The following is a 27,996-nucleotide window of genomic DNA, read 5'->3' on the forward strand; positions in this document are numbered from 1 at the left end:
TGAAACAAACATGGGGATTTATTATAAGGATATTTAGGATATTTCACAGAAAAATCCAATAATCAAGGCAGGAAAATGGCAGAGATGAACCCAGACTTCAAGACAAGAACCAGATCCTGGAACCCAGCCAGGATGCTCATGACTTGGCTTCCATGGTGGCTTCACACTTCTCTCATTGCAGCTATGCCTCCTCATGTGGTAGAAAACACAGCCACTGACACCACTCACATTTATGTACCAAAGCTTCAGTTGTGAAAATTATATAGACAAACAAGAGAGTCCTAGCTTTCCAGAAGCTTCCTAATGGGAAAGATAAAACATGCAACGATTTTATCACCAGTGAAATACATGTACAGGTTCACATAGGTTGAATAGGTATTTAACAAGGAACAAAGGCATTTCAGTGGCAGTAGATCGACAAAAAAGCACACACACACAAAAGCATAAAATGAGAGATTGTAGAACTCTCAAATAGTTTAAGGACGCAAAAACAAAACAAAACCAAAACTGTAAGAGGAAAGATAAAGTATTCATAAATTATGAACAGGTATGGTTTTGTATAAAAGTCCTCATATACAATGAGGATATTACAGCTTAAGTCCACAATTGTGTGTGTGTGTGCATGCACACACATGTGCTCAGTCATGTCCAACTCTTTGCCACCTCATGGACTGTAGCTCACCAGGCTCCTCTGTCCATGGGATTTGCCAGGTAAGAATACTGGAGTGGATTGCCATTCCTTCTCCAGGTGGATCTTCCTGATCCAGAGACCAAAGCCATGTCTCCTGTGTCTCCTACATTGGCAGGTGGATTCTTTACTGCTCAGCCACCTGGGAAGCCAAGTCTTACAGTTAGCCACATGGTATTTCAATACAAGAGTGTATAGTCAGAATTGCATCTTAAAATAACTAGTATATATATAAGTGCAAAAAATGGACTGAAAGGACGAGAAGGGCAAAAAAATATGCATACAGCTGCAAAAGTCATGGCTGAATTACTTAACTGGCATGCAGGCCAGCACTAGGTGCTCAGCATCTGAAAACTTGTTGGTATCATGTTTGTAGGCTAACAAACTCAATGAAATTGACAATCTGGGCACATACTGGAGTAAATGACCAAATGACTGAGGTCTTGAGTGTAGAGTTCAAATGTCTATGGATGTATACTTTGCTATGTAATGCAGATATTGGTAGATATGTCTGGTATTCTTTGGGTTCATTTCATCTCAGGGTTCTACATGTGATCAAAATGTCACATGAAATCAAAATGTCAGGAACATATAGATTCATACAGATAATGGTGTCTGAAAATATCAGAGCCCACAAAGAAAAGCTGAACACAAGGCAATCCTTGTATAGGTCTCAGAATTCATAGATAGGACCTCCAGAAGATCCAGTACTTAGTGTAATGAATATAATAGAAAGTATGCCCTGCAGGATTGTTTCCACACCAATGGAGGAACCTGGGTGGTGAAAGAGGAAAGGGAAAGAGATGCTCCTCAATTATTGAGCTTCACAAAACCATAGGTAAATCCAGCCTAACTTTAAAATTGGCTTTCTTCTTGATGCAGCATTTGTAGTAGGAATCAGTGATGGGAAATATATTTTTGTGGTTTACCAAGGTGTCTTAAAAATGTAACACTAAGAATCTCTAATTTCAGAATCAGAGGCCTCTTGTGACCCTTCAGAAGACAGAATGCCAGGTGAGTTCTACACCACACACTTGGGATGTGGAACATCAGGTATTTTGATAAACAAAAGCCCTGCTGCCAGCCATCAGCCCTGGCACGGGATGACTGACATCAGACCGTTAGGAAACACATTCGCCCTTGGGATTCAATCAAAAGGCTGGTAAAATTTCATCATCTCATAAAGGAAGTTCTAAGACTAACTGCTTAATAGTTCAAAAATAATCTAGAACAGGAATGAGAAAAACTTGGAAGTTTTTAGACAACAGACTCCTGGGCCCAATCCAAGACCCAACAAGTCAATCATTGGGCTGAGGAAAGAGACCCAGGATAGATGGAAAAGAAAAAATGGAAAACAACAACAACAACCCACAAAGTAAAACACCACACTGTAACTACTTGTTCTTTTACAAAGGTCTGTTTCACCAACCTGGTAAAATGACCTAAGGTATTAGGGAGAAAAGTAGGAAGTCCATAAATTTATGTATGAATAAAAATTTGGGAAATAGGATTTTGTTGAAATTTTGGTACAATAGTTTATGAAATTACCCTTATTTATTTAATATTCCAATTTTCCAACAATGATGTAAAATTGTAGGTAAAAAAATGCTGCTAGAATCAAAGTTACCAAACACCACACTGTTAAAACGACTTGTGCATGAGAGAAGGCCTGATTTTTCCAAGTATGGAAACTAGACTAGACTTTTCTGAATTTCACCATCATACAAAAAACATAGTTGATTTTGTTGAACAACATTATAGAGAGATTACTACAAAAGTCTAAATAGACCTAGGCATGGGTCATGCATTTCCAGAAGGAACACCCTTATAAAATTGTAAGCACACATGGGAACTTTCTCTTGTGCATGATATGACAGTTGAAAGGCAAGTTAAACACAAATATTTCCAATGATAAAATAATAAAAAGCTTGTTTTCTGATACCTGTCTGGTAATCACAGAAATCTGCAGGAAGGCAAAATAGGCTTCCTGGGATACATAAAAAATATGGTTCTCACCACGAAATCTTCTGTATTTTATATTCTCTGGATAGTGACTCTCAAATAACTAGTTTCTTCATCTAATTTTTACAGGATATTTTACAAAACACCAAAAACATAATAGCAGCACACAATATTCATGACAATTCATCACAGTAAATTAAAATACAAGTTGTTCTTGGGTGACATAACACTTAAGATACACACACTGGATGCACGGAGGCACCTTGTTACACAAGGAGGGCATTCTTCTCCAAGTTAATGCCGCTGAGGAGTGCAGAGTCACAGTGCACACTCCTCACAATTCACACGTACCACTAGAATACTTATTAACCAAGTTTTATATAAACTGTTTTTCAGAGTCTAGGATCCAAAAGACTTTATATAATGTTGGCTTTTACTACTAAAGAGAAAGGTCACTGACAACAATAGAGCTTTTTATAAACTAACAAATCATAAGGAAATGTATTGATATTACATGCTACTTATTGAGCAGTAAGACATGTCCTATGAGTTACCATTTTTATAGTATTATTAAAATAGAAAAACCAGTGGCACATAGTATGTCTTGATAGACATCAGAGGCACTACAAGGCATGTGCATCTCATGCTCCCAATTACATTACCATCTGTAATTCCAAAATACAAAACACAGCCTGTGACACAGGAAAATAAGCCATAATTATATACCATGGAGAAATTTTGTATTCCAAAGACTCAATTTATTGACATTTTTAGAAACTTCATACTTGAGCCTTAATATAATTTAGAACCAGTTATTTTTGGTACCCATGTCTATAAAGAGTGCATGGCTTTCTATTATAGCATTATTTCAAGGGGCATGTATTTCTAATGTCTTTAAACTGTTAGGTATACCCACAGGATACAATATGGTGGGGTTACTTGCCGAAGATTGTCCTATATTTAGTATTTTCAAAGAATTCATTCCTGAGGGCATCTTCTTATGTACAATGAGCTGTTATTTCTTGATGAAAATATCACCTCACTTGCTGTATTCATGAAGTTTTCCTTAACTCACTGGAATAGGGTTCATTTTCAGTGGTAATTTTTCCAATGGCTAATGAAATTTGATCTCTGGAAAGCTTTCTGATAGTCACAGTATTCTTCTGTACTGTTAATTTTCTACTGTAAAAGGTTTGACTACGGTTTGAAAGCTTTTTGAAATCCACTGCAATTCATAGGGTCATTCTCCTTCTATGGATTCTAATATAATAAACACATTAGTCTGCTGAAAGCTTCCCTGACATAACCTATTTAGAGTTCCTAACTTAAAAGTGCATTCAGACATATAAAGTGATGTAACTATTATCTGAAAGATTTACCATAACTGATGAAGATCTCTGTCAAAGACTAACATTAACACCATTCTTAGGATTTCTTTACTGTATGAGTTCTCCGATGATTAATGAGCTGTGACTTTTGGGAGAAGGCTTTCCCACATTCACTGCATTGAAAAGGTTTCTCTCCTGTATGGATTCTCTGATGATTAACAAGCTGTGACTTCTGAGAGAAGGCCTTTCTACATTCACTGCAACTGTAGGGTCTCTCTCCCGTGTGTGTCCTCTGATGTGGTATGAGGTGTGACTTCCTAGAGAAGGCTTTGCCACAGTCGTTGCATTCAAAGGGTTTCTCTCCTGTATGTGTCCTCTGATGATTTATGAGACTTGACCTCTCCCTGAAGGCTTTCCTACATTCACTGCATTCATAAGGTTTTTCTCCTGTATGAGTTCTCTGATGTCTAATTAGTTCTGATTTTTCAAAGAAAGCTTTTTGACAAAGACTGCATCCGTACGGTTTCTCTCCTGTATGAATTCTCTGGTGAGTATTGAGCTGTGACTTCTGGGAGAAGGCTTTTTCACAGTCCCTGCATGCATAAGGTTTTTCTCCTGTATGGGTTCTCTGATGTGTTGCAAGGCTTGACTTTTCACCAAAAGCTTTCCCACATTCACTGCATTCATAGGGTTTCTCTCCTGTGTGTGTCCTCTGATGTGATATGAGATGTGACTTCTGACAAAAGGCTTTCCCACACTCACTGCACACATACGGTTTTTCTCCTGTATGAATTCTCTGGTGATTAGTGAGGCTTAATTTTTCACTGAAAGCTTTCCCACATTCGCTGCACTCATAGGGTTTTTCACCTGTATGAGTTCTCTGATGCCTGACAAGCTGGGATTTCCTACTGAAAGCCTTCCCACACTTAGTGCATACAAAAGGTTTCTCTCCTGTGTGTGTCATCTGATGTGATAAGAGGTGAGATTTCTGGGAAAAGGCTTTCCCACACTGGATGCATCCATGAGGCTTCTCTCCTGTATGGGTTCTCTGATGGTTAATAAGACTAGACCTCTCTCTGAAGGCTTTCCCACATTCACTGCATTCATAGGGTTTCTCTCCAGTATGAATTGTTTGATGTCTAATTAGCTCTGATTTCTCAAAGAAGGCTTTTCTACAGTTGCTACATCCATAGGGTTTTGTTCCTGTGTGGGTCCTGTGATGTGTGACAAGCTGTGACTTCCTGCTGAAGGCTTTTCCACATTCTCTGCATTCAAAAGGTTTTTCTCCTGTATGAATCCTTTGATGATTGATGAGATTTGACTTTTCACTAAAGGCCCTCCCACATTCAGTGCATCCATAGGGTTTCTCTCCTGTGTGTGTCCTCCAATGTGATATGAGATGTGACTTCCGGGAGAAGGCTTTCCCACACTCACCACATTCATATGGTTTCTCTCCTGTATGTGTCCTCTGATGGGATGTCAGCTGTGACTTTTGGGAGAAGGCTTTCCCACACTGGCTACAATGGTAAGGTTTCTCTCCTGTATGAGTTCTATGATGTGTAATAAACTGTGACTTCTGGGGGAAAGTCTTGCCACATTTACCACAGCCATAGGCTATTTCTCTTATATGTCTGCTCTGATGTTTAATGAGACTTGATTTCTTACTGAAGCGTTTCCTACATTCACTGCATTCATAGAGCTTCTCCCCTGAACGACTTCTGTGATATATGATGATCTGTGACTTCTTATAGCTAACTTTATCACATGCATAATATTTTAACCAAGTATCAGTTGCCTCAGTCTTGGTATGGAGAAATAATTTATCAAATATGTTTAAGTCAGCTGGTTCCATTCTTACATAGTTTGCTTTCGGAATAAGAAAATCTAAATGATGTTTTAAAATTAATCCATCTATGTCACCTTCTTTGTTTGATTTCCTTAAAGGAATAAAGTTCGTGCTCAGATTAAACTTTTTTCCAAGTGCATCACATTCATGATCTTGTTTCATATTTTTAAACTTCTTGTTATCCTTGTGCCAAGTCATGTGACCATTTACTTGAAAGACTTGATCTATGAAGGAAAAAAAAATCCCATAAGTCTTTCCATAGTCGTGTTTATTGAATAAAAACCTAGAAATGCTATTTGAGGGAATTAATGCCTTTTAATGTTTCGTTTCCTAGTATGACTGCAATGTCTAACCTCTAGGTATTGAAAAACACTTTAAACACTGTAAACAAGAACAGAAAGCAGACAGTAGATTAAGTTTAAATGAAACTGACCACCAATTTGGAGCAAAGGGAGTAACTGCTGAATAGGCTACATGGGCTCACTCCACAGGTCCTCAGTGTCATCTGCCCCTCTTCAGCCACACTCAGAGGACACTGCAGCTCAGGTCAATTGTGGGGCCCAACCAGCGTGCCCACATTGTTCCACCACGAGATGGAGAGATGGGCTGCAAGTGCATTCTTGGGCCATATTCAGGGATGCCAGATACTCTGGAGCCCTAATATTCCCTGGGGCAATACTCAGTCACTAAGAGACAGGAGGCAGAGGGTGGTACTAGCTTTCTGGTTCCTCAGAGGGTTCCCAGAAGCACACTGTTCATGCATTCCTCTCTCACCCCATCTCACTTCCCCTTCTCCCACTGACACTGTGGAAATCACAGTCCCACTAAGTATCTCAGGGTCTGCTTTTGAGGGACCTTGAATTAAGTCAGTGTCACACAATAGGAAATGAGGAGGAGGGCCCAGCTGATCAGAGCAGTGCTGGATGCTTGGTGGTGCCACGTAACTCACAAAAGAAGGTGAGAACCGGGATCTACACTAGCTAGTAATTTGGGAAGTTCAGACTAGCCTTAGTTTTAAGTGTGAATAGAGAAGTCTTTCAAAAGATGTTTTCCAAAGGTAAAAAACTTAGTAAAAAAAAAGGTAGAAAAGAGGTAATTCCATATACTCCATGTCTTAGCTACAGAAAAAGCACAACAGAACTTGACCAACTAGGGGAGAAGTGGACCAACAGTTTGGGAGGAATGATAATCCACTTTCTGACATAATAAGGCTGAACAGAGAGGGTTTCACATCAGAGACACCCAAAGCGAGGAAAAATAAAGCCCTGATAGTCAAGCACAGGTGTCTTTGACCACAGAGAGAAGGGAGGACAAAAGGAGATTAACCACATCAGGAGACAGAATACCTAACAAGAAGTCAAAGTCCCAGATGTGAAAGACTGGGAATAACGTCATGGGCCAAATCAGCTGGAAAGATTTCACTTCAAGCTACAAGCAAAGAAGCCATATGTACTTCAAGCTATGAGCAAAGAAGCCACATGTAATGTGATTTCACTTCAGTAGCTCGTGTTAACTGTTCTGAATCACTGTTAAAGGTTTGAGATTTTGAACAGAGCCCTCTAAGGCACATTTCAAGGATGCCAACCACCACCCCGCTGAGAATGACTTCCACCTTCTCTCCTCTGCCTGGTCTTCATACACTCACCTATTGAGTCTGAACTTGGAATTTCTCCATCTCCTGTCCATGGGTCTTCTCCTTGCTCCAATTTAAGGATGACACCAGGTTTCATAACTTCATACCCTGTTCAGGGAAAATCACAAAGACCTTGGCCTCTACTGCATGGCCTTTGAGGCCTCTGAAGAAGGAGCAAGGTTTGGAATTAGTTGACCCAGTGAAGCCACCCACATGAATACCAACAAAGTAAACAATCCTCAGAGGAATGGTAACAGTCTCCCCAGTGGATAATATGGTCTAAGAATCTTTGACTTCTATAACTCAAGTCCAAAACCATAAACCCTTCAGAGGCTCTGTAGTTGGTCTGCCCTGGTTCAAATTCAGGCTCTTTCATTTCCTAGCTGTCAGGCCTTGGGAAAAATACTTAACTTTTTTCTTTGTCTCAATTTCCTCATTAGAAGAAGAAGAAGAAAAAAAAAAAGAGTGCAACACATCTGCCACACAGGATTGCTCTTACAATTGAGTCAATATAAGAACAGTATGTGAAATTCGGTAAATTACATGTCTCAGGAGCTTTGTTGTTGTTCAGTCACTCAGTCATGTCCAACTCTTTGTGACCCCATGGACTGCAGTATGCCAGGCTTCCCTGTCCTTCACCATCTCCCAGAGCTTGCTCAAACTCATGTCCACTGAGTCAGTGATGCCATCCAACCATATTCAATCTTTCCCAGAATCAAGGTCTTTTCTAATGAGTTGGCTCTTCACATTAGGTGGCCAAAGTATTGGAGCTTCAGTTTCAGCATCAGTCCTTCCAATGAATATTCAGGATTGATTTCCTTTAGGATTAACTAGTTTGATCCTCTTGCAGTTCAAGTGACTCTCAAGAGTCTTCTCCAACACCACAGTTCAAAAGCATCAAATTTTCAACACTCAGCCTTTTTTATGGTCCAACTCTCACTCACATCCATATATGAAAACTAGAAAAACCATAGCTTTGACAATACAGACCTTTGTTGGCGAAGCCTCAGGAGCCTAATTACCACTATTACTATTAGCTTCAGAGGTGGCACAATGAAATTAAGACTTCATTATTGGAAAGTGAGGTTCAAATACTTTCCCTGGGACTGTCCTAGTCCAAGAACTTTGATCTCTAAAATTTAGGTCCAAAATCATTAAAAATTTTGCAAGTCCCAGAACTCTCAGAAACTAAAAAAGAACAAGCAAGGTACTAGATACAATATGAGGTCTTCTGGGAAGTTTTTCTTTTTTTGGCCATGCCACAAAGCTCTCAGGATCATAATTCCCTGACCAGGGATTGAACCCAGGCCCTCCTGAAGTAGAAGCACAGAGTTCTAACTGCTGGACTGCCAGGGAAATCCTGGGTAGCTTTTCTTACCTAGTGACACGAGACTGCTATAATTCTCCAACATGACATCCTTGTATAAGTCCTTCTGATGGGGGTCCAGTAGCTGCCATTCCTTCTGGGTGAAGTCCACAGATAAATCTTCAAATGAGAATGACCCCTGTAAGAGCACAATCCTAGTGAATCAGAAGCAGGAATCACTAGGTGATGTAGGAAACAAGTACCAGAGCTTAAACACATCATTCTTATCATGGCAAGTTACAGAATGTCTATTGGGTCCCAACTTTTGCACTCTATTTTGTGAGATAAAAAGCAATTACGCATTCTTTCATCCTCTCATTTACATGAGAACTGAAATACATGACTTTAAATTTTCCAAACCACCAACAAAGTTTTCACTGAATGTCAAATTTGGCACCAGAAGAGGCAGTGACAAAAGAAAGATAATAAAACAATATCCTCAAAAACTTCTTAGGTTGTAGACATACACAAATGTGTACACTTATAAATAAAGCAAGTTGCTTTAAGAGTTGAGGCAGAAAGGCCAGAGAGGGCATGACATGGGTCAGAGAGGGAGCCTAGCACTCCATCTATGGTCACATCAGTCTCTATTGAAGAGGTGATACATGAAATAAAGTTTTAGGAAATTAGTAGTGGTTTCCATAGAAAAGGGGGTACAAAAGCATTCTGAGTGACAGCAGGTCCAAAATGGGGACCCAAACTGCTAGGGGTAACACAGTATAAACAGTTCAGTCAGACAAGGTCACAGGGTACATTGTAGTGACTGGACTGCAGGCCACAGTGGGAGCAAGGCAGATGTGGTTACCACACCTTATCACTGCTGACAATTAGCCATTAGAGCTTTTACAGGATGGAAGTGATATAACTTAATTTAGGTTGCAGAAAGATATCCAGATATTTTAAAAATTAATTTTATTTATTTATTTTTATTTTTGACTGCTCTAGATCTTTGTTGCTGTGCTTGGCCTTTCGCTTGCTACAGTGTACAAGGTGCTCAGTGTGGTGGCTTCTCCTGTTGCAAAGCACAGGCTCTAGGGCACATGGGCTTTTGGTAGTTGTGGCATGCAGGCTCAGTAGTTGTGGCATGCAGGCTCTAGAGCAAGCAGGCTTAAGTAGTTGTGGCTCGCAGGCTCTGGAGTGTAGGCTCTGTAGTTGCATGGGCTCAGTTACCCCATGGCATGAGGAATCTTCCCAGATCGGGGATCGAACCCCTATCTCCTACATTAGCAGGCAGATTCTTAACCAATGGACCACTAGAGAAGTCGTGGTATCTGGATTTTAAATCAAGATGGATTTCTGTCCCAAAGTCTTCTAAGATGACAAGAAAGCATAAACATACTCTTTTAAAAATTCAAAATACCACCAGAAAATAAGAAACCTGACTGTAAACAGCACATCACACACTTTGAGAGTGATGAAAGGGAAAAATCTACAATCAAGAATACTTAGCCTATCATGGAATCTTGTTCAGATTTGACAGAAATCAAAAACTTTAAAGACTAAAGAAAACCTAAAAGAATTCAGCACCACCAAACCAGCTTTACAACAAATGACAAAGGAATGTCTCAAGGTGAAAAAGAAAATTAAGAAATGAGAAAGTCCACCAGTAAAGGCAAACACACAGTAAAGCTGGTAATCCACACATAAAGCTGGTAAGGTTAAAAGACAAAGCTAGTAAAATCATTTATCAATAAGCAGTTAAGGGATCATAAAATAGATGTAAAATATGGTAACAACAGTAATTGTGAGGGGAGGAGAACACAAATGCAGGCTTTAAAAAATGCATTTGAAATTAAAAAGATGAGCAACTTAATCACTTATATATATAGATTGCTATACAAAGACCTCATGGTAACCACAAATCAAAACATCTGTAATAGATATACACACCAGAAAAGAAAAAGGGATACAAGCCTAACATTAAAGAGAGTCATCAAATCACAAGAGAAGAGAACAAAAGACAGGAAAAAGGAGACCTACAGAAACAAATCCAGAACTTCTGTGTTACAAGACAAAAGAGGACACTATATAATAATTAAGGGGTCAATCCAAGAAGAAGATATAATAATTGTAAAAATATACACCTAACATAGCACCTCAATGTATAATGCAAATGTTAACAGACATAAAGGGAGAAACTGACAGTAACACAATAATGTGCTGTGCTGCTGTGTTCAGTCACTTCAGTCATATCCGACTCTTTGCAACCCTATGGACTGTAGCCCACCATGCTCCTCTGTTCACTGGATTCTTTAGACAAGAATACTGGAGTGGGTTGCCATTTCATTCTCCAGAGGATCTTCCTGACCCAGGGTTTGAACTTGCCATCTCCTGTGTCTCCTGCATTGCAGGTGGATTCTTTACTGCTGGGCCACTGGTTTTATATATTACACACACACACACACACAAACACATAAAATAGGGGACTTTAACACCTCACTTACATCAATGGACAGATCATGTAGACTAAAGAATCAGTAAGGAAACACTGGCCTTAAAGAACACATTAGACTAAACTGGTTAATATAAATATAGAGAACATTACACTCAAAATCAGCAGAATATACAATCTTTTCAAGAGCATGTGGAACATTCTCCAGATCACTGCAAAACAAGCCTACATAATTTTAATAAAACTAAAATCATATCAAGCATCTTTTGCAACCACAACATGGTTGAAGAAATCAACTGCAAAGAAAAAAAAAAAAACTGCAAAAAATACAAGCACATGGAGGCTGTAATATGCCAGTGATTCAATGGACCACTGAACAAATCAAGGAGGAAATAAAAAAAAATACCTAGAGACAAATGAAAATAAAAATATGATGACCCCAAACCTACGGGATGCAGCAAAAGCAGTTCTAAGAGAGAAGTTTATAGTGATACAAGCTTACTTCAGAAAACAAGAAAAATCTCAAATAAACAAGCCAACCTTACATGTGATGCAACTAAAGAAAGAAAAACAAAATCCAAAGTTAGTAGAAAGAAATCATACAGATCAGAAGAGAAATACCGAAATAGAGATAAGGAAAGAAAAAAAAAAAAGGAAAAGATCAATGAAACTAAAAATTGGTTTTTTGAAGAGATAAAACTGACAAACCTTTAGCCAGACTCATCAAGAAAAAAGGGGAGAGGGCCCAAATCAATAAACTCAGAAATGAAATTACAACCAACACTACAGAAATAGAAAGGCTCACAAGAGACCACTACAAGTAACTATATGCCAATAAAATGGTCAACTTGGAAGAAATGCAAGAAAAAGACATACAGAAAGGAAAAATGGTTGTCTGCGAAGGCCTTGCAGATAGCTGAGAAAAGAAGAGAAGCTAAAGGCAAAGGAGAAAAGGAAAGATATACCCATCTGAATGCAGAGTTCCAAAGAATAGCAAGGAGAGATAAGAAAGCCTTCCTCAGTGATCAGTGCAAAGAAATAGTGGAAAACGATGGAATGGGAAAGACTAGAGACCTTTTCAAGAAAATTAGAGATACCAAGGGAACACTTCAGGCAAAGATGGGTTCAATAAAAGACAGAAATGGTATGGAACTAATAGAAACAGAAGATATTAAGAAGAGGTGGCAAGAATATACAGAAGAACCATACAAAAAACATCTTCCTGACCCAGATAACCATGATGGTGTGACCACTCACAAAGAGCCAGACATCCTGGAATGCAAAGTCAAGCAGCCCTTAGGAAGCATTTCTACGAACAAAGCTAGGGGAGGTGATGGAATTCCAGTTGACCTATTTCAAATCCTGAAAGATGATGCTGTGAAAGTACTGCACTCAATATGCCAACAAATTTGGAAAAGTCAGCAGTGGCCACAGGACTAGAAAAGGTCAGTTTTCATTCCAATTCCAAAAAAGGGCAATGCCAAAGAATGCTCAAAGTACCACACAATTGCACTCGTCTCACACGCTAGCAAAGTAATGCTCAAAATTCTCCAAGCCAGGCTTCAGTAGTACGTGAACTGTGAACTTCAAAATGTTCAAGCTGGATTTAGAAAAGGCAGAGGAGCCAGAGATCAAATTGCCAACATCTGCTGGATCATTAAAAAAGCAAGAGAGTTCCAGAAAAACATCTACTTTTGCTTTATTGACTATGCCAAAGCCTTTGTGTAGATTACAACAAACTGCACAAAATTCTTCAAGAGATGGGAATACCAGACCACCTTATCTGCCTCCTGAGAAATCTGTATGCAGATCAAGAAGCAACAGTTAGAACCAGACATGGAACAACAGACTGGTTCCAAATTGGGAAAGGAGTATGTCAAGGCTGTATATTGTTACCCTGCTTATTTAACTTATATGCAGAGTACATCATGTGAAATGCTGGGCTGGATGAAGCACAAGCTGGAATCAAGATTGCAGAAAGAAATATCAATAACCTCAGATACGCAGATGACACCACCCTTATGGCAGAAAGTGGAGAGGAACGAAAGAGCCTCTTGATGAAAATGAACGAGGAGAGTGAACAAGTTAGCTTAAAACTCAACATTCAGAAAACTAAGATCATGGCATCTGGTCCCATCACTTCATGGCAAATAGATGGGGAAACAATGGAAACAGTGACAGACTTTATTTCAGTGGGCTCCAAAATCACTGCAGATAGTGACTGCAGCCATGAAATTAAAAGATGCTTGTTCCTTGAAAAGCATCTTTTCAAGAAAAGCTATGACCAACCTAGACAGCATATTAAAACGCAGAGACATTACTTTCCCAACAAAGGTCCATCTAGTCAAAGCTACGGTTTTTCCAGTAGTCATCTATGGATGTGAGAGTTGGACTATGAAGAAAGCTGAGCACCAAAGAATTGATGCTTTTGAACTGTGATGTTGGAGAAGACTCATGAGTGTCCCTTGGGCTGCAAGGAAATCAAGCCAGTCAATCCTAAAGGAAGTCAGTCCTGAATATTCATTGGAAGGACTGATGCTGAAGCTGAGGCTCTAGTACTTTGGCCACCTGATGCAAAGAACTGACATTAGAAAAGAGCCTGATGCTGGAAAGATTGAAGGCAGGAGGAAAAGGAGACAACAGAGGATGTGATGGTTGGATGGCATTACCAACTTGATGGACTTGAGATTGAGCAAGTTGCAGGAATTGGTGATGGACAGGGAAACCTGGCATGCTGCAGTCCATGGGGATGAAGAGTTGGACACGACTGAGTGACTGAACTGAACTGGAAGAAATGGACAAATTCTTAGAAAAGTATAATCTCTTAAGACTGAACCAGAAAGAAATAGAAAATATGAACAGATCAATTACCAGTAATGAAATTGAATTAGTAATTTAAAAACTACCAACAATAAAAGTCCAGGAGCAGATGACTTCACAGGTGAATTCTATCAACATTTAAAGAGTTAATACCTATCCTTATGAAACTATTCCAAAACTTGCAGAGGAACACTTCCAAACTCATTCTATGATGCCATCATCACCCTGATACTTAAACCAGACAAAGGTATCACACACAAATAAAGAGAATTACAGGCTGATATCACTGATAAACATAGATGCAAAAATCCTCATCAAAATACTAGCAATGTGAATCCAACAATATAGTAAAGGGATGGATCATACACCATCATCAAAAGGAGTTTATCTCAGGGAGAGAAGGATTTTTCAGTATCTGCAAATCAATCAACATGATATACCACATTAACAAACAATAGAATAAAAACCATATAATCATCCTAATAGATGCAAAAAAGGCTTTTGACAAAATTTAACACCCATTTATGATAAAAACTCCACAAAGTAAGCATAGGGGGAACATACCTCAACATAATAAAGGCCATATATGACAAACCCACAGCTACCATCATATTCCATGGTGAAAAGCTGAAAGTATCCCTTCTAAGATCAGGAACAAGACAAAGATGCCCACTCTTGCCACTTTTATTCAACAGTTTTGGAAGTCCTAGCCATGGCAATCAGAGAAGAAAAAGAAATAAAAGGAGTCCAAATCTGAAAAGAAGAAGTAAAATTATCAGTTTGCAGAAGATATAATACTATACATTGTTGTTTAGGTGCTCAGTCATATCTGACTCGTTTGCAACCCCATGGACTACAGCCCACCAGGCTCCTCTGTCTGGGATCCCATGGGATTTCCCAGACAAGAATACTGGAGTGGGTTGCCATTTCCTTCTCCAGAGTATCTTCCCAACCCAGGGATTGAACACTTGTCTACTGCCAAGTCTCCTGCAGTGCAGGCAGATTCTTCACTGCTGAGCCACTGGGGAAGTCCCTGATACTATACACAGAAAGTCTTAAAGATGCCACCAGAAAACTACTAGAACTCATCAATAAATTTGGTAAAGTTTCAGCATACAAAATAAATACACCAAAATCCATTGCATTTCTATATACTAATAATGAAATATCAGAAAGAGAAATTAAGAAAACAATCCCATTTACCACTGCATCAAAAAGAATAAAATACCTAGAAATAAACTTATCTAAGGAGGCAAAAGACCTGTGCTCTGAAAACTACAAGATGCTGATGAAAAAAATTAAAGGTGATACAAATAGATGGAAAGATACACTATGTTTTCTTGCATTGGAAGAATCAATACTGTTAAAATGACCATAATACCCAATCTACAGATTCAATGTAACCCCTATGAAATTAGGGCATTTTTCACAGAACTATTAATAGAACAAATAGTATTAAAATGTGTATAGAAACATAAAAGACCCCAAATAACCAGTAAAGAATCTTTAATAGAGCTGGATGAATCATACCCTCTGACTTCAGACTATACTACAAAGGTACAGTAATCAAAACATTATGGTACTGGCACAAAAGCAGACATATACATCAATGGAACTAGATAGAAAGCCCAGAAACAAACCCACACACTAGGGTCAATTAATCTACAACAAAGTAGGGCAAAACATACAACAAAGAAAAGATAATCTTGTCAATATGCAGTGCTAAGAAAACTGGGCAGTTACACGTAAATGAATGAAAGTAGAACCTTCTCTAACACCACATACGAAAATACACTCAAAATGGATTAAAGACCTAACTGTGAGACTGGATACTATAAAACTCCTTGAGGAAGACACAGGGAGAATACTTTTTGATATAAATCTCAAAAAATAGTTTTTTGGATCTGTCTCCTAGAGTAATGGAAATACAGCAAAAATAAACAAATTGAATCTAATTAAACATAAAAGCTTTTGCACAGCAAAGGAAACCAGAAACAACATTTAAAGACAACCTACAGAATGGAAGAAAATATTTGCAAATGATGTGACTGACAAGGTCTTAATTTCCAAAATATACAAACAGCTCATAAAGTTCAATATAAAAAAAAAAAAACAATCCAATCAAAAAATGGGGCAGAAGACATTAGTAGACATTTTTCCAAAGAAGACATATAGATGGTCCAAAAGCACATGAAAAGATGTCTAATTATTATTTTTTTTAAGTGCAAATCAAAACTACAATCAGGTATCACCTCACAGCAGACAGAATGGCCATCATCAAAAAGTCTAAAATAATAAATGCTGGAGAGGGCATGGAGCAAATGAAACCCTCCTACACTGTTGGTTGGAATGTAAATTTGTGTAGCCATTCTGGAAACCAGTATGGAGGCTCCTTAAGAAACTAATAATAGAGTTACCACAGATTTGGCAATCTCACTCCTGGACATATATCCAGAAAAGATGAAAACTCTTATTTGCAAAGATACATGCACCTCTTAAGTTCATAGCAGCACTATTTACAATAGCCAAGACATGGAAGTGACCTCAATGTCCATGGAAAAATGAATGGATAAAGATGTGGTACATATATACACAGTGGAATACCAGTCACAAAAAAGAATGAAATTATGCCATTTGCAGCAACATGGATGGACCTAGAGATTATCATGCTGAGAAGTAAGTCAGACAGAGAAGGACAAATATTATATGACATCACTTATAAGTGGAATCTAAAAAAGTAATACAAATGAACTTACTTATAAAACAGAAACAACTCACAAATATAGAAAACAAACTTATGGCTAACAAAAGGGAAAGGAGGGAAATGTGAAGCGATAAATTAGAAGTTTGGGATTAACATATATACACTACTATACATAAAATCCCATTGATAATCAACAAGGACCTGCACAGGGAGCTATATTCAATATCTATAATAACCCATAATGAAAAAGAATCTGAAAAAGAATATATATATGCATATAGATACAAATGCTATAACCTGAAAGTAACACAACATTGTAAATCATCTATACTTTGATTAATAAAATACTTATAAGTGATTGTTCATATTAGTACTACTTATAAAAATTATATTTATATAACAAATATACCAAAAAGTATAAATATTCCAAGTGTCCATCAAGTGGTGAATGGATAAATAAAAAATGATATATTCAACATAATGGAATACTATTCAACAATAAGAATGTGTTTCTGACATATACTAAAACATAGATGAACCTCAAAAATACTATGCTAATTGAAAGAAGCTAGAAACAAAAGATTTCACTTTTATAAAAATCCATTTATATGATATTTCCAAAAGGAAAACCTGCATAGACAGCAAGAAAATTAGTGGTTGCTTCAGGCTGGGGATGGGAGGAGGAACCGACTGCAAATGTCACAGAGATTCTCTTGGGATGATAAACCCTTCTAATACTGGACTGCAATGATGGTTATACAATATAAAGTTACTAAAAAAATTACTGAATTATACACTTGTCAGTGATGTCAGTGGATACTACTGACATAGTTCAATAAAGGTGTTAAAAAGATAACAATATTAATCAATTTATGCCAACATACATGACAACTTAGATAAAATAGATATATTTCTTCAAAGACAATGTACTCAAAAGTGACAGAAGAAAGAAGGTCTGAATTAGTCCTTTAACTATTACAGGAATTCACCCTTACAATTTAAAACCTTCCTTCAAAAAACCCACAAGTTTTAGATGGTTTCAGAGGTGAATTCTTCCCAACATTCAAGGAATAAATAAAATGATCTCATATAAATTCTTTCAGAGAATAAACAGTGCAAACTTCTCAATTCATTTTATAAGGCCAGCAGACCTCTAATCCCAAATCAGACATGAACACAACAAAAGAACATTACAAGCTCTTAGAGAATCAAAATTCCTAACAAAGTGTTAACAAATAGAATTTAGCCATGCAGAAAAGGGGCTTCCCTGGTGGCTCAGACAGTAAAAAAATCTGCCTGCAATGCAAGAGACCCAGGTCTGATCCCTGGGTTGGGAAGACCTCCTGAAGAAGGGAATGGCTATCCACTTCAGTATTCTTGCCTGGAGAATCCCATGGACAGAAGAGCCTGGAGGGCTACCATCCATGGGGTTGCAAAGAGTTGGACACGACTGAGCAACTAACACATTCACATGCATAAAAAGTATAATGTGGCCTGACCAAATGAGGTTTCTTTCAATTATGTAAGATATTGATTCTGAAATCACTATTATATTAACAGAATAAAGGAGAAAAGCCATTATCATTTCAAAATGCAGAAAAGGCATATTGTGAAAATCTGTTCATTGTAAAATACTATCAACAAACTAGAAATAGAAGGAAATTTAATCTGATAATCATAATCTATAAAATATGTACAGCTAGCATCATACTTAATGGTGAAACACTGAGTGCTTGGTCTCTGAGGACTAGAACAGCACTGTCCAACAGAATTTCTTTTGACGACAGAAATGCTCATATCTATACCATCCAATATAGTCACTGGCAGCCACCAGTGTCTACTGAATATGTCAAAGGTGACTAGAAACTGACTTTTCTATTTTACTTAATTTTAATTAAGCAGTGTGTGAAGCTAATGGCTATAGGTTATACAACTGGTTTTTGTGCCATTTTTTTGGGATGGCAGATTTCTGTGCTATTAGTGGTGGGTCCCTCCTGAGTTTATGGAACAAGGTAACTCATGGTGGGCTGCTGGAGTCTCCAGGTGGGCACTGGCCATGCTGGAAAACCAATCACTGGATTGGAGGGTTGGGGCTTTCAGAAAGATGCTATCAGTCCAACCTCCATGGAGCAGACAGGGCTGGAGGCTGAGTTCCATCAAATGGCCAGGGTTTAATCAATCACACCTACACAGTGAACACCCAATAAAAACTCTGGATATTTCTGCCTCAGGTTAGCTTTCTGGCTGGTAAGCAGACATAGGCCAGGAGGATGATGTATCCTGATTCCACCGGGAGAGGGCACAGCAGCTCTGTGTTTGGGACCCTGCCAGACCTCACTCTGTGTCTCTTCATTTGGCTGGTCCTAATTTGTGTCCTTGTAATAAAACTAGTTTTAGGTATAGCACTTTCCTAAGTCTTGTGAACTGTTCCATCGAACCTGAGGGGGTCATAGGAACCCCCCCAATTTGCAGCCAGTTGGACAGAAGTGTTGTGTGTGGCCTGAGGACTCTTGAACTTACAGCTATCAACTAAAGTGAAGGCACTCTTGTTGGGGATGGTGCTCTCACTCTGCAGAGTCTGTGCTAATTCCAGGTGGCTGGTGTCAGAAGTGAGCCCCTGTGATGTGCAATGTAGTGGACAGTGCAGGCCTGGGTGTTCCTAAGGAGACAAGGGTATTCCTAATGCCATCTCTAGTCCACAAAGTACTGCAGGAGGTCAGAACAATACAATGCGAGGAACAAGTATAAATATTGAAAACAACATGTAAAACTGTCATAGATGGCATGATTGCGTAAAGAAAATCCAAAAGACCCTACAACAACTAGAATTAGTTCATTGTGGACATTCTTCTTTGATATCACATCAAAACTAATCAACTGGTCTCACAAAAATGAGCTGCAATGTAGAATCTTCATTCATATTGGTGAACTTCTCACACGGTCACATTAAAATCTATTGTTTTATCTTGCTTCTTAAATGGATCATTTACTCATTAATGATTTTACAAATCATGCATTGGCCATGTGGAAAACTGGTTTCCTGAATTTAAATCTCACAAAAAAATGGCTTTACTAGTTAATTTTATAAACATTTAATGCTGAAGTAATTCCAATTTTACTAAACTCTTCTATAATGTGGAAGCAACTTTTGATAAACTTTTTGACACTTACATGATCTTGATAACAAAACTCAATAGGGATACTGCTAAGAAGGGAAAAGCAAAGGCCAAGTTACACATGAACACTGATTTGAAAATCCTAAACAACATCACCAAAGTACTATACTGAACAAAATATAAAGAAGAAAATATATCAAAAATAAGCTGGAGTTTATCCCCAAAATTCAAGGTTGATTTAATACTTAAAAAAAAATCATTGATATTTACTATATTAATAGATTAAGGAAAAACATATTATCATCTCAGTAGATACAGATAAAACATATCTGTAAGTGGAAGAATGTACATCACAAGAGCTACAAATAACAGAAAAATCTAACAGCTTTAAAAAAGCACATTTATGTTTTTCAAAAAGAAGGACTAGATTTCATAAGGGAGAATATAAAAGTATGAAAAAGAACAAACAGATGAAACAACACATCAAAAATTGAAAAATAATCAACATTTATTTGTTATAGAAAGTCTTAGCAAACTAGGAAGTCAGTGGAATTTCTTTTTATTAAAAAAAAAGTATTGCTGATATTTTTATAAACATGGAAATCTAACCAAATCTAAAGAAAAATTATTAGTTAGTTTAAATGGGCTTATGAAGTTCCTGAATACCAAGCCAATAAGCAAAAATATAGTATATTTCTATGTTTTGGCCATACTTTAAAAATTATAACAAAATTTTATGATAACTAAATTTTAAGCTACTAATTGTAGGGCAGAAGATGTATAAACTGAGCCTTGATGTATATTGTGGTACTAGAGAACAGGATTCTAGTTAGTAAATAAGAAAAATGTTACAAGGAGGGTGTTATCATTTTGCAGCTCCTAATGAAATGATCCATACAAGCAGTGATCATTTAAAGCCATAGCAAGACAAAGAGAGACCTGTGGGCATTGTGCAACTCCTGAAAGAAGCACGACAACAACTTCTGAAGCATTCTTGCCAAGAAGTCACACTTGAACCTGATCAAACCTCAGGGTGGAACTTGCTGTGATGATGGAAACGTTCTTTACCTGTGCTACCCAGTTCATGGCTGTCCAATCTGTGGCTACTAAGCACTTGAGCGGGGACAACTGTGACAAAAGGATTTAACTGAATTAACTTAAGTTCAGTCCTATGTGGCCGGTGGCTTCAGTACTGGACAGCACATCTCTGAATCTACCAATTTATAGGAAACACAGGTGACAACACACCAGTAACACCATGGGCATGTATTACCACCACATCACTTATTCAGAGCCTTCAGATAGTGAGAAACTACAGATCAATGGCCTGGCCTCTTCAACAAATGATTTGGATAGAAAAAAATACGCAGTGTCAAGATTAAGAGACAGATTAACTGCACTGTATGAACTTTACTTGAGTCTGATGCAAACAAATGACAATTTATGAATTTATGAGACTAATGGAAACTTGATAATGGCTGGATTTGATGGTATTAAGAAGCTGCCTTCAGGGACTTCCCTGATGGTCCAGTGGTTAAGAATCTGCCTTGCAATGCAGGGGACAAGGTTTGAGTCCTGGTTTGGGAACTAAGACCCTACATGCTGTGGAGTAACTAAGGCCACACAACGCAACTACTGAGCCCATGTGCCACAACCAGAAAGTCTGTGCACTGCAATGAAAGATCCTGAAAAGATGCAGGAAGAACCTGCATGCCACAACTAAACACCGACACAGCCAAATAAATAAACTTTTTTTTTTTTTAAAGCTTTGAAAAAAATAAACTGAGGAAATTGAATGTATATTTCTTAAAAAAAGAAGAAGCTACCTTCATTGAAGAGCTTGCAAACGCAATGAATCTCAGAAACAAATGAAAGTGAAAGTGAAAGAAGCAAAACACAAATGAGCATGCACAACAGCAGACAAAACCAACTGCAGTGTTTGCGGATAAACACTTAGGGGTAAAACTAAACAGACAAGCAAGGAAATGGTTACAGAAGCTAGAGTCCTGGTTCCCTCTGTCAGGAAGAAACTGTGATTGGGACTGAAATTGTGATTTCAATTTCTTGAAATGAAATGGTGGTTTCACGGGTATTCATTTGATAACACATTAAGCTGCACTTTAATATTTTATGAACTTTTCTCCATGTGAATTCTGCTTCACGACTAAAGAGGTAAATAAATAAATAATTATGGTGATTAAGTTTGGCTTTGGCATACTACCCTTGGGTCACATTCTGTGGAAAACCATGAAAAATGGCTACAATACTCTTGTATTTATTACCATGTTTCTCCTGAGGACATTACCACTATATCATTTATTTAAAGGCTTCCCCAAGGAGTGACCAATAAATACTTCCTTTCCATGAAGAATTTTGCTTTTTCCTTTAGATAATACAATTCATATATTTATTACACTTGTCGAGAATTTGAGAAGTTTATAGCTCATTCAATAATTATGTAGGACACTAAGGCTTATAAAAATTGAAACTTTAAGAACTTGTCAAGGCCCTATAGTTATTGCATCACTGCTTTGATTTTGTCCCAGTTTGGATCTTCCATTCTGAGGGTAATCTTCCCCTGACTTCTTAACAATGTAATATTTCCTTTTTCATTCTTACATACTCCTTCTAATCCCCTGGAAAAATAATGAGGAATAAACACAAACTCACCTGTAACACGGTCATTTCTGCAGCCTGTGTGAGATGATCAGCAAGTCTGAGTTTTGTTCAGTCCTGTGGCCTCTGCTTCTACCCTGAAGCTCTGGAGTGAGGTCTTTAACACCAGGAATGAATTTCTCTGCTGGGAATGCCTTTCTTGTCTCACACGAGCAGGCTTATTTGTGGGGAACCAGGATCTGTGAACCTGGGGACCAATGCACTTCAATTGGTATATTCACAGTGCACCTAAAATCCCTTCCTTTCTTGCTAGGAAATAGGAATTGATAATCATCTAATGCCAGAGTGTGTTTTCTGTATAACTGACACAGGACTACCAGGGATAGAAATAGAATGTGATACAAAAGAATGGCAGAAGTGTATGTCTCTACACACAGATAAAGATTACTCAGCAGAAGTAATCCTGAGATTCAGTTAATGTCCACTGAGGACACTGAGGGACAGTGCTGGGAAGCACAAGGCAGCTTTGTGTTAGACAGATAGACTTTTGGAAAGCTTATGTGATTTGTATTAAAACAGATCTAAGTTTTAATCAACTTTTTCCTTTTCCTGGCTTTGTGACTTTGGGTAAGAACAAATAGGAAACTAAGGTTTAAAATCTATAACCTCCCTAATTTATGTCTGCCAATCATATCAATTTCTAAAGGAAGTATGTTAAATTCTCCCAATACTATAGATTGGCCAGTTTTTCCTTGTACTTCTGTTGATGTTTTGATTATATGCTTAAAGTTATGTTGTTTGAAGCATAGAGATTATATATTTCTGGAGAATTAATCTTTAGTTGCTATGTAATGCCATGGGGATTCTGAGGAATAAATGAGATATTAAAGGGAAAGTGACTAGTTCCTGGCAATAACAATAGCTCTCACATCTGAGTGTTTTCAGTATATAAGACAAAATACTAAACACTTTATAACAACCCTCACAGACAACCCAAAAGGCATTTGACAGAAAAGCATTAAAAATCTCCATTTTATAGAACAAAAAATGAAACTTAGAGTATGCCAATGACTGAACAACTATTAAGTATCAGCAATGAATGCTATTCTCTTTTTTGCTATGTTCAGGGTTGTTGTCATTTAGTTGCTTAGTCGTGTCTGACCCTTTTTCAAATTCCATGGACTATAGCCCTCCAGGCTCCTCTGTCCGTTGGATTTCCCAGGCGAGAATACTAGAGTAGGTTGCCATTTCCTTCCCCAGGGATCTTCCTGACCCAGGGATCAAGCCTGCATCTCCTCAATTGTCAGGTGGATTCTTTTATGACTGAACCACCTGGGAAGCCCTACATTCAAGATATTTACTTCCAAAATCATAAAGTTATTGTGTGTATTCATGTATAGATATGTTCACACACTCACCATACATCCCAGAATTAGCTCTTATTTCCATGCACATATTCTGTCACCTTAGTTCCAGAGAAACACAAATGAAGAACAGCCTGCTCATCCCTATGACACACTAAAGCAGCACTTCAAACACCAACCTCTTCCCTTTCATGTCTTCCTGTGATTCAGCCCTTGGGGTCAACTCAGAAATATATATTGAAGTTCTTTCCAGTTACACAAGAAATGATTTCTTTATATACCCTAAATTGTGAAAATATATTCATTTTAGAACTGGAACTGGCACACATAAGAACTCAACAAAGAGAGACATAATTATTATTACAGAAGTAAAATATGATGACAAAACTTAGAAATGTATATAAACTAAATAAGAAAAATTTCTTTCTTGTGACCAAACATAACCACTCTTAAGAGGTGGTATAAACAAGCTGGATATTTTTAACAAAAATATAAGGTCACATTTAAAAACTGTTTTTGCTTTCTTCCCACTATGCAAACCATCTTTCCAGATCAACAGACAGTACTGTAATATCAACAGCCTTCTTATTTAAACAAATAAAAAGGTAGAAAAAAAATCTATGTATATCAGAAAAAATACATAAAATATAGAAATATACATGACAAGAAATGTACACAGTTCATAGGCTAAAGCAAACTAAAACCACCAATGGGGACTATAAAAATAGACTTCCTCACACACAAATTGGTCTTTCTAGGACAGAAAGACTTCATAATTCAGCCCTGAATGACTTATATTTTTAGTCAATTTCAATCACAATGTGAAAAAAATTTTTTTAACAAGCAATTCTAAAGTTCACCTGGAAGAAAAAAAGGTACAGGAACAGCTTTGGACATTTTGGGAAACACAAGATAATAAGTGTAAATAGGTCCATGTAATATTAACATATATTGTAAAATTACATTAAAAAAAAGTATTTCATACTGTCTCCACAAAAGATTTACAGCTAAATAAACCGTAACAGCCCAAATATGTAAATCTCTCATGCAATAAATGTGGCACTTCACACCCAAAGTAAAACCCGATTACTTAATGAATAGGAGAAGTGATTAACACTTGAAAGAAAATAAAGCCAGATATCTATCTCATATATTACAACAAACTACAGTTGACCCTTGAACAATTTGAGGGTTAGGGACACTAACCCCCCTCACCACCCATGCATTCAAAAATCCTCACATAATATTATAGTCAGCCCTCTATATCCACGGTTCATATCTGCAGATTCAACCAACCTCTGATCATACAGTACTGTGGTATTTATTGAAAAAAAAACTGCATATAAGTGGACCCACGCATTTCATACCCCTATTTTTCAAGGGTCAAATGTACTTTCAGAGGGATCAGAACTTAAAATAATGAAAACCATGATAGTGCCTAAAGAAACACAAGTGAGTATTTGTGTAGTTTGGGGGAAAATGTCCCTACACATGCTACGAAGGCAAAAGTAAAAAAATGTTACTTAAAAGCCAATAGATTTAACCATTAAAAAATGTAATAACCTCTGTGTGGTTCAAGAAAAGTCAATCATAATACAAACATACACACAAACCCCAGACAAGGATGATACACCTCTAGTAAATAAATAGGTCATTTCCTTTGTGTTACTCTTTCACTTTATTTCATGGAATAAAAATTAAGCAGACAGCCAAATTCACAATGTGATCTTTAAATTTCCTTTGTCAGAAACTACTTGGCAAAGTTTAGTTGGGTTTCAGAGAAAATTTATCAAGAGTAGAGAGAAATGTTGAAATGAGGCATAAGAATTTGAGGTGGAAAAAGTGTGATAAGCCATAAGTGTGGTAGTTTTTAAAAATTTGATGCTAACTGCTCAGCACAATAGATTCGACCTTATTTTCATTTAATTTAAACAAATATTTTTGCAGGTTGGCTCTTGAGAGAGCTCTCCCTGAGTGCTCTTCCCCTTGACTTCCATGTATTCCTTCAGCAAATGGAAGCCTACCCCTCCGCTATAAAATTTGACCCCTTTTAACTTCATGGGTTTGACTTTACCTCAGCAGTTTCCTGCACAGCACTGCAGTTCTCCCCATGACATGCTCACGTTCACCTGCAGGAGGAAGGGGCACCTTCATCATCATCCCGAAGTTCCCACTCAGCATCAAGTCCTGTGGAATTACAAGGGAAAAAGAACAACGAAAAGTGACATTTACTCACACCTATCATGTGCCAGGCTTCCCTGGTGGCTCAGTGGTGAAGAACTTGCATGCCAATGCAGGAGACACAGGTGGGATCCCTGGGTTGGGAAGATCCCCTAGAGAAGGAAATGGCAACCCACTCCAGTAATCTTGCCTAGGAAATCTTGAGGACAGAGAAGCCTTGCCCACCTGCAGTCCATGTGATCCCAAAAGAGTCAGACACAATGTAGCAAGTAAACAACTATGTGCCAGATGTTCCATATACCATGCTGTCTTTTTTGATGCATTCAGCATTCATTACAGAAGTAATACTGCACAAAAGTTCATGTGCCCCAAACAGATGATATATGCACGAATGGTAGATTGGGGCCACTGGTTTCATGCAGTCTACCCCAGGGCCTGTGACCAAAGATCCACAACAGCAGTAGAAAGAGGGATGGGCAAATGTCTTGGGCGTCCCTGTTTATATTCCCAGTATACGCATGATAGAGTCCCCTGTCCAGAGATGATGGCAGCAGGGCAGACTAAGGAGAAAAATAAGAGAAAGAAAAGATCTCAGGGGCAAGTTGAAAGAACTCCCCCAGAAAGGTCAAACTCCCCACTTGGGACAAAATATTTCAACTTAACATATTTGTGATAGATTGTAAGGGCTTTAAGCAGGATATGTAGCATATTCCCAATTTTGTTGTTTTTTTCTTAAAGGGAACAACTAAGATTATTAACAATATACACACATTTATTGACTAAAAGATGTACAAAACGTTAGCAGTGACTATTTCCTGTTGATGGGATCATGAATGATTTTCATTTGAATCTGTTTATCAATACTCTAAACTGACGACAGTGAACATATTTTAAAATCCTTAACCCAAGAAAACAGGCAAGCAAAGTAGTTTCAGTCCAGCACCATGTGGTTGAAACAAACAGTAAGGAATCAATAAGTAATCAATAAAATAATGTGTTTTAATGACTGCAAAAAGCTTCCAAGCTAGGGAAGAAAAGGTCATTTCTTGCCACTCCCTCGGTTTCAGATGAAAAGCCTGAGACCCAGGAACTGTGAGTTGACTGTTTCAAGTGGCAGTTGTGGGTCAAAGTCAGAGACAAGGCTTGAGGCCAACGCTGTCCTCACCGCATTAGCAACTGTCAAAGTTGTTTGGCTTTTTTGTTACTAGAGACGCCTCGGAAAAAAATCCTACTGATAAAAGCAGAGGCAAGCTGGGTGGAGCCGGGATGGAGGCGAACAATCGGGTCGCCCCGCGTACACGCCCAGGGTGCCCACACGACTGGCTGTGTGTCCCGAAGGTCGCGCGCGGCCGGGCACGCGCGTGGGAGACACCACCTGTACGAGCCGGTCTGGAAGGAAACGTCAAGGTGCTCAGCACTTGCAGCGGCGGAGGAAGGGCCTCCCCCCACCGCTAGAGCCCACCGGTGCCCACCGCAACCCAGCCACTGAGATCCAGGCCGAAATGAGGACGCCCACTTGCAGCCCTGGCACGACCCCCAACCCGGCCCCCACGAGCCCTCTCAGTCCCCGCCGCCCGCCCCACAGGGATCCAGCCCCGGAACCTGCAAAAAATGCCTCGGACCACGGACGCGCCGGACGGGGACCTGGACCCAAGTGACCGCCCCGCCCCCGGGCTTTGCGCGACCCGGGCAGATCCGCGGGATTCCCGACGGCCTGGAGCCTAGCCGGGGAACAGCGCGCGCACGAGCACGCGGACACTTGCACAGTGGCCTCTCGCGTGGTGGCGAAGGACAAAGAGAGGGGCCAAGCCGGCTGCAGAGGGTTGCGCGTGCGCGCGGGAAAGGCCCTGCCGAACTACACTTCCCAGGAGGCCTTGGGACACGCAGCGTCAGGAGTCGCTGGAACGCGGGTCGGTCTTGGAGAAAACAGAAAAATAATTTTAACACATTTATGGAAAACAGATAGTAAAGCACAAAAAA

The 27,996-nt window shown here is 38.6% G+C and overlaps 1 protein-coding gene across 12 annotated transcripts; it reads right to left on the reverse strand.

Annotated features, from left to right (window-relative positions):
• ZNF84 (zinc finger protein 84) lies at positions 1 to 27,858 on the reverse strand. Of its 12 annotated transcripts, none has more exons than XM_044930345.2 (6): positions 27,639 to 27,858; positions 25,910 to 26,022; positions 22,526 to 22,718; positions 8,836 to 8,962; positions 7,470 to 7,565; positions 1 to 6,048 (listed from the first exon to the last, which is right to left on the reverse strand). In XM_044930345.2, the coding sequence occupies exons 3-6, from the start codon at positions 22,538 to 22,540 to the stop codon at positions 4,076 to 4,078; spliced, it is 2,211 nt and encodes a 736-aa protein (XP_044786280.2). In that variant the 5' UTR covers positions 22,541 to 22,718; positions 25,910 to 26,022; positions 27,639 to 27,858; the 3' UTR covers positions 1 to 4,075. The 12 variants fall into 12 exon arrangements, with proteins under 12 accessions (XP_044786280.2, XP_044786277.2, XP_006078291.2 ...); XM_044930342.2 differs by having other exon boundaries at positions 22,526 to 24,117; XM_006078229.4 differs by having other exon boundaries at positions 27,619 to 27,858.
• Between the last annotated feature and the right edge of the window lie 138 nt (positions 27,859 to 27,996).

Source organism: Bubalus bubalis, chromosome 17, assembly GCF_019923935.1.
Source record: "Bubalus bubalis isolate 160015118507 breed Murrah chromosome 17, NDDB_SH_1, whole genome shotgun sequence".
Taxonomy (NCBI): Eukaryota; Metazoa; Chordata; class Mammalia; order Artiodactyla; family Bovidae; genus Bubalus; species Bubalus bubalis.